This window comes from Pempheris klunzingeri, chromosome 20 (assembly GCF_042242105.1).
Source record: "Pempheris klunzingeri isolate RE-2024b chromosome 20, fPemKlu1.hap1, whole genome shotgun sequence".
NCBI classification, from domain to species: Eukaryota; Metazoa; Chordata; class Actinopteri; order Acropomatiformes; family Pempheridae; genus Pempheris; species Pempheris klunzingeri.
In genome coordinates, this window is record NC_092031.1 from 8,813,017 (window position 1) to 8,820,418 (window position 7,402).

At 44.4% G+C, this 7,402-nt stretch overlaps 1 protein-coding gene across 1 annotated transcript; it reads left to right on the forward strand.

Annotated features, from left to right (window-relative positions):
* The first annotated feature begins 4,440 nt into the window (after nt 1–4,440).
* LOC139219769 (zinc finger protein 503-like) lies at nt 4,441–7,093 on the forward strand. Its single transcript, XM_070851723.1, has 2 exons — nt 4,441–4,982; nt 5,554–7,093. The coding sequence occupies exons 1-2, from the start codon at nt 4,728–4,730 to the stop codon at nt 6,976–6,978; spliced, it is 1,680 nt and encodes a 559-aa protein (XP_070707824.1). The 5' UTR covers nt 4,441–4,727; the 3' UTR covers nt 6,979–7,093.
* Nucleotides 7,094–7,402: the final 309 nt, after the last annotated feature.

The window sequence follows — 7,402 nt, forward strand, 5'->3', positions numbered from 1 at the left end:
GATTTGACTTTTTCTGTCTCATATGGGTGTAAACTCAATATTTTGGGGGTTGGAATAGTAAAACAAGGAATTTTAAGGAAATCGTGATGGCCATTTTTCAACATTGATCGGTTGATCAAAAAACAAAAGAACCAATAGATTTGTTGATAGTGAAAATAATTGCGATATGAAGCCCTAACTGTAGTCAAAATTAGCTAAATCAAGTCATATACCGAACTCTGATGTCATCAACAGTGACCATGATTGCTCTCCCTTTTTTTACTAAAGCTACTAGACGAGTAGATATAGCACTGTAGATTTTACAGGAGCTTCTTGAAGTTCCCACAAAGTTCTGAACCAGTAATATGGCAGCTGTCAGATTGAATTGAGCCATTGGTTCCAGTGCTAACAGGAAGAGGGTCTGTGAAGTTAACACTTCTCTACAGCATGACTACAACCCGCCAGGATCCTCACCTACCTGATGGCAAGTGGACGACAGCATATAATCTCCATAGGCTTTACTTCCTACTCCTGACCAGCTTTAACTAATTGATGAGACAACGTGAAAAAGACCCTTCACCGCCACGATCTTGGCTGCACCTCAACTTTTCTAACTCTCTCCGTCATGCTGCGCTCCCGTCGTCTGACTTCCGGCAAGATAGTGCAAGTTCTTCACGTCAGCTCCGACTTGAGCTCTTGCAAATGAAGTCAACGCTACAGTATTTGACACAGATGGCGGGGGGAGGAAAATATCTTAGGTGTAGTCAAGGGGAATGGGTATGACTTCTAAGTATCTGAAACGTCCTGTCTTAAACACATAATATCCGTAATACTTCCTGACACCTCCTCCTATAACCTCTTATTCTGTGCCAGCTTCTGTGGGGCCTTTTTTTCCCTCTCTGGGCGCAGAAGAAAAGCAGTCTATTTTCTTGTCATATTTGGTTGAAAGGCAACTCTCAACTTGGAGCCTAATTTCCTGCACTTTAAAGACAGTCCACATGCAAGGTGCATTACCATGCTATCAAGGTGATGGGAGCAATTTCATCCCGTCACTCAGTCATGGAAATATCAGAGAGACTTAATGTCTACTGCAACCTGTCAAGGGCTCCTGTGAAGTGGTGGAGAGCATAATCTGAGTCTTATTCACTCAATACCATTTACTTGTCAGCATAGCTTTGTTTTACACTGGATGGTAGTTCATAATGAGATGGAGGTATAATAAAGCCATATATATTGTGCAACTACTTAAACAAAAAGGTCAAACTGTGGCAGGTTTTAAAAAAATACATATGGCGAAAATCAGAAATCTTACAGCTGCTGCAGCAGAGAGCAGTTATATTAAAAAGACCATAGTTTGAGCCCAAGTATGACATTGCTCTATTTTATGTGATCACTTAGTTCTTGCTTCACAGACAGCGGTTAGTTTAGGCTGTTAATTTCTCAATCGACGCACCCCTCTAGGTTACACAGTGCGGCTGTACTTAACCATTATTAATGTGACAGGCCTCAGTGCAAAGCAAATCAATTAAACAGGAGCAATCACCATAGTCTGGATAAGGGCCTTTTAAGACTGTTTGCATGTGACAAGGAGGTCCTCCATCCAGGCCTCTGCTCCAGGACCTGACAGGTCAAGAAAGCGGCATGAAACAATAGCACCTTCTAACCATCATCTCTCCTTTTTACCTGTCAGATCCAGTCGGCCTGTCTGGCTGCTGATGTGGTGTGCCCTGCGCAGGCTGCCACAAGGTGAATTTTCATGTCATGTCAAGGGAATTTCTTATTCCATTTGCTCACCATTATAATGCTGGATTTATCGGTCATATCATCTTTTGAAAGCTATACGTCGAGGGCTTTTGCACCTTAATTTTGGTCTCTTTTTTTTTTTTTTTTTTAAGAGTTTCAGTTACTGGTCTTTTGTGATGTCTTGGATGCACATGTGCAAGTCTACAGAGAACAGAAAAAAGACTGGAGCTGTTTTTGCTGTTTGGGGCTTTTTTTCCATAAAATTACTTTCACACTTCATCATGAGGTCAGTTATCATTTCATAGAACATATACTGACAAAGGGGCTAAAATTGTGATTGAAAACAGACTGGACTACAGGACCATATGCTTGCTTTTGTTTAATAAACCCTGTAGTAACCATTGTACTTACATTATACAATTTTACATTATACATCAGTGTCATTATGGCAGCTCCTGTCACTGTGGCTCTAATTGCCACTATTTTCAATTTTTAATCAGCCCCACTGATGAACTGTGATCTGTGTTTTCTCCAGCACACATTTAAAGTGGTGTTTCTGCACAGACAAGCATTGCACCATATAAAGATAAAGCCTAAAAGTTAAACCAAGGCAAAAATAAATAAATAAATAAATGTGGAGGCAGGGGGAGGACGATTTCATCCAACAATTTAGTGCCTCTGAATAATTAAAAAAAAAAAAAACACTAAGAAGCAAAAATATCACTTTGTCCTTTCAAGAACTAAATAAGATTCTAAGAGCGATTTATAGTTTTTGGTGTTCACTACTTGCACAGTGTTGTTTATCATTTAGTTTTTTGTGGCCAAGGACCAGGGTAAATATAAGGACAGTCAATGGCCAATAGTATAACTCTGTGCACAAAATAAAATATAAAAAATGCGTTTTTTTTAAGGATCTTTACTGGAAATGTGTTTAAAGGGCACATTTTATGATAAAAAATGTGATTTCTAGGGATGAAAATATTACACTTTAGATATTAGTTTTTAAAAAAGGTGGTTATAGATTGTGCTTAACACCTAAAGAAACTTTGACTTTTGCAAGAAGGATTCAGTGAACCTTAATTCAGTTCAAATCTTTTTTACTTGCAGAAGTTTCACTTCTGGCACCTTTTTTCCCGAACACATGACTAAATGTGGGCTCTGGGGGACTTTTAAAGAAGAAAAACCTGAATGAATCCTTTAATGAAAATATGAATCCTTAACCTTTAACTGCGTACTTCAGATAGAGGCTTCTTTTCTGTAATCATCTACTTGAGGTATCCAGCCCTGCTTGTAAACGGTTGTGTTTGCACGGACTCTGGGTGATTCATAAACGTGTCCTTGTGTGAAATACTAGCAGGAGATTTCAAGCTTTCTGTTTAAAAGTAATGAATTACGGCGACGAAAAAATGTGCAGCCATTTAAGGATAAAGCCGAGAATTTGGTGTCTGCCGCGGCGAGCCATCCATCACGTCCACAATAAAGGAGTTTTTGCCTGACGGTCGAAATTTATGGTCGCCCTTCTCTGCCCTAATAACTCAAAGCGCTGTGTCAGAGCCTGACAGCCGTTGCCGAAAACAGCCCCCCTGTTATCAATCAAAAAACACTTGCATATGTTTAACTTTCGCCTGATCAGCAAGACATTTATAGGCTATTGAGTAATAAGATAAGTGGGTCTATTTCGATGGGAAGAAATGTGGAAGCTTTACATGATTAATGGCAGCCAGAGGATGAGGTTTTTTTAAGCGCTCTTGGAATAAAAAGACAGAATTTTTGGCTTGAATGTGGCGGAAATGTGGAGGAATATGTTTTTAAATTCCAAGACAAAAAAAAAACATGAAAAATAACACGCTATAAAAGAGATGTCTGGAGCAGAATTGGGGCTGTGTAAAAATGACTCTGAGCTTATCTCCAATTAAACAAATCGCACTTTTGAGTTTTACCAGACCAGGCAGACTAACAGGCCTAAATTATGATGAAGGACTGAGAGAGAGGTACATCACTGCTTCTCTCCACTTCTCATAGATTCACTTTACAAGATTTGACCTGAATCTGACTGAGAAGAGGCACACACACAAAAAAAAAACTGCAGACAGCTGACAGATAACTGGCGTGCGGGACAGGGAACTGACAGATGACAGGCTGCGTGATTGAGAGGAAAAAGTTGCAGAAAATGTGAAACATGCCGATGGATGTCGGTGCAAGTTGGAGTGAATATCTGACCATTTCTTCTTTTAAAGTCAAAACTTATTTAGTAATGACTCACTGTGGTGCAAAGACTTTTCTAATAGAAAATGCCCAAACTGACTGACTTGAAGTTAGAACAAGGGGTGTTAATGCACAATGTTCTGACCAGAGGTGTCAATTTGCTCAATATCTTCCAAAAAGAAACATTTTTAAAACCATTTTCGAGCTCTGCTCTGAATATTAAAACGTGTTAATTTGAATGTCTGTTGTGCTCACTTGACATGAAGACGTTTTGGTCATTTGTGTCCCCTTCCTCGACTGGTCCACCTTACCCCGAAACCACACAGGGTGCATGGACGGCGCATGCGTCGAAGTGCCAATTACGCAAAGACGCATATAAAAACTCAAATTAAAAGCGCTCGGAGTGAGTGGTTTTGTGAAATACACACCCGTGTGAGGAGGAAACGTCACATTCACTCCTCGGGATCTCTTTCTGATTGGGAGGCGGCAAAGGCTGTGATCCGCGGACTAACTTGGATGCCCCACGAGAGGAGGCGGAGTGATCTCTCCTGCCCACGACCCACGTATACGGAGTCCGCTCTCGGACCCGCAGCCACACTGTGTCAGAGCGACGCCGAGGATGAAGCTACGCGGCTGTGATACGCACGGATTCTGCTCACACACTGCGCGTCTCTTTTAAAAAGGATTTAACATTGTTTGTGTTATCCCCGGCGAAGGCTTTAACCGTCTGATCGTTTTTGAGTGTTGGCTTTCTTTACCCTACACATGTATTTCTCAACCATTTCCACGAGAATTGGGTCATGATCACATCGCCCACGGTCTCTGTCCTGAGAAATAGCACAAATCCAGCGTGGGAGAGCGGCTCCTTGGGGGAGAAGGGCGCAGTGAAGATCAGCCAGACAACCGTCCACAACTCCGTCTCTCCCGCAGACCCTTCTCGTCAAGCCAGTCGGCTTCCCATAAAGGTTTTGAAAATGCTCACGGCTCGGGCAGGACACCTTTTACATCCGGAATACCTTCAGCCTTTACCGTCCACCCCTGTCAGTCCCATCGAGGTAAGCGACACACGGTTTCTGTGAAAACGAACGGGCATCAATTCGCTTGGTATCAAACTCTGAAATCACTGGACACCAAAGCCTCCAACCCGCTATACTGGGATGACTTTTGTGGACATATTGGGTCAATAAGTGATGACAAACCAGATTTTATTCATACTGTGTAATGAATTAGAAGAATAACCGTCTCCTGCTCTCCTAATGTGATTTTCAGACCTGATTTTCCATCAGATTTTTTCGTCTGTGTGATAATAATAAACTGGGGTATCGAATTTGGACCCGCTTTAAAAATCAATGACCTTGTTGTTGCAAATTGATGCCCGTGTTTGTAATGTCCTTTTCGACGCGTGGCAGTTGCACAGTCTTATCTTCCATCTCATGTGAATCAGCTGTGTGTACGTCCCCTCTTTAAATGCATTTTACGCTGAGTTACGTGAGTTTCATCAAGGGATAAGTTTATGCGCAATGCGTAAACTACGCAGAACGGTTATATGTGCGTATTTATCTCAAAACATGATATGTACAAGTGCTTTTATGATTTTTATTAATTGTGTTTTGTGTTATTTTGCAGCTGGATGCCAAGAAAAGTCCTCTGGCTCTTTTGGCCCAAACGTGCTCTCAGATCGGCAAACCGGACCCGCCGTCCTCCTCCAAACTGTCCTCCGTGACCTCAAATGGATCTAGTGACAAGGAGACCAAATCCGGTCCGCTGAAAATGAGCGATATCGGAGCCGACGACAAATCGAGCTTCAAACCTTACTCCAAATCGTCGGAGAAGAAGGACTCGAGCAGCAGCCTGAGTGGAGATAAAACCAGTTTCCGAGTGCCTAGCGCCACCTGCCAGCCGTTCACCCCCAGGACAGGCAGCCCCAGCTCCTGCACCTCAGTCTCTCCACTGCCGGCTGAAGGCAAAGCGGGGGACAAGGAGGAGAAGAAGGAGTCTGATAGCAATAAAAGCAGTACGACAGAGAGTAACGGCAGCCATAGGATAAGTGGGATTACCTCTGATGGCAGCCAACAACAGGAGAACACATCTGGATCCAAGGCTGTTACATCAGACTCAACATCTGTAACCTCGTCCTCCTCCGTCCTCGGCTCTGGACTGGTGGCCCCCGTTTCCCCGTATAAGCCCGGTCACACGGTTTTCCCTTTGCCACCTGCTGGTATTTCCTATCCTGGAAGTTTAGCGGGTGCCTATGCGGGTTACCCGCAGCCGTTCCTCCCTCCTGGAATGACCCTTGACCCCACCAAATCCAGCAGCCAGCTTTTAAGTGCGCAGTTTGCCAGCTCACTGGGATGCAGTAAAGCAGGAACGAGTCCCTTAGCTGGAGCATCCCCCCCGTCTCTAATGTCTGCCAGTCTGTGTCGAGACCCCTACTGTCTGAGCTACCACTGCACGAGCCATTTGTCCGGTGCGTCCAGCGCTCACTGCGCACATGACTCTGCGGCAGCCGCTGCTGCCGCGCTCAAATCTGGATACCAGCTCATGTACCCGACGCACCCGTTACACGGCGTGCACTCCACGGCCCCGTCTTTCAGCGGACATCCCTTATATCCATACGGGTTTATGCTGCCCAATGACCCCCTGCCGCACGTGTGCAACTGGGTGTCTGCTAACGGACCTTGCGATAAGCGCTTTTCCTCCTCCGAGGAGCTTCTCAGTCACTTGCGGACTCACACGGCCTTTGCCGGCACGGAGAAGTTGATATCTGGGTATCCTGGGTCTTCTTCTCTCGCCAACGCAGCTGCCGCCGCTGCCATGGCCTGTCACATGCATATGCCCCCCAATGGCAGCCCAGGCAGCCCCGGCGCGCTGGCCCTCAGGGGTCCCCACCACCCCCTCGGACTGAGCAGCCGCTATCACCCCTATTCAAAGAGCCCCCTGCCCACACCCGGGGCCCCGGTGCCGGTGCCCGCGGCCACAGGGCCATACTACTCCCCTTACGCCTTGTATGGACAAAGACTGACAACAGCCTCGGCCTTAGGATACCAGTAGAGACAAAGAATTATACATTTATAAAGGAGATTTAGGCCCAATGAGTTTTATATTGTACTTGATGCAGGGACTGGATCCATGTGGGGATCAGTGTATTTATTTGCGATAGCTTCAAGCGTGACTAAAAATAAAAAATAATATAACTTTGCAAAGCCTCAATGTGCATTATTTTACACAGGAGAGATTTGTTGTGTATTGTGTTTCCCTGCTGTGCTCCCAAAAGTTATTTCTGTGACTGACTAATTTAAATGGGACCTTTTAAAGTAATGTGGATTTTATTCTTTCTGCTGAGTTGTTAGTCTTGCAAAAGCTATTTTAATTCTGCCTTCCTCAGTCGGTCCGCCGCTGCAGAGTGATTTGACAGAATGATGGAAGCGGAAAAATCAATCAGAGCAGCTTCTTCTGAGCTGTCACCGATTTATTT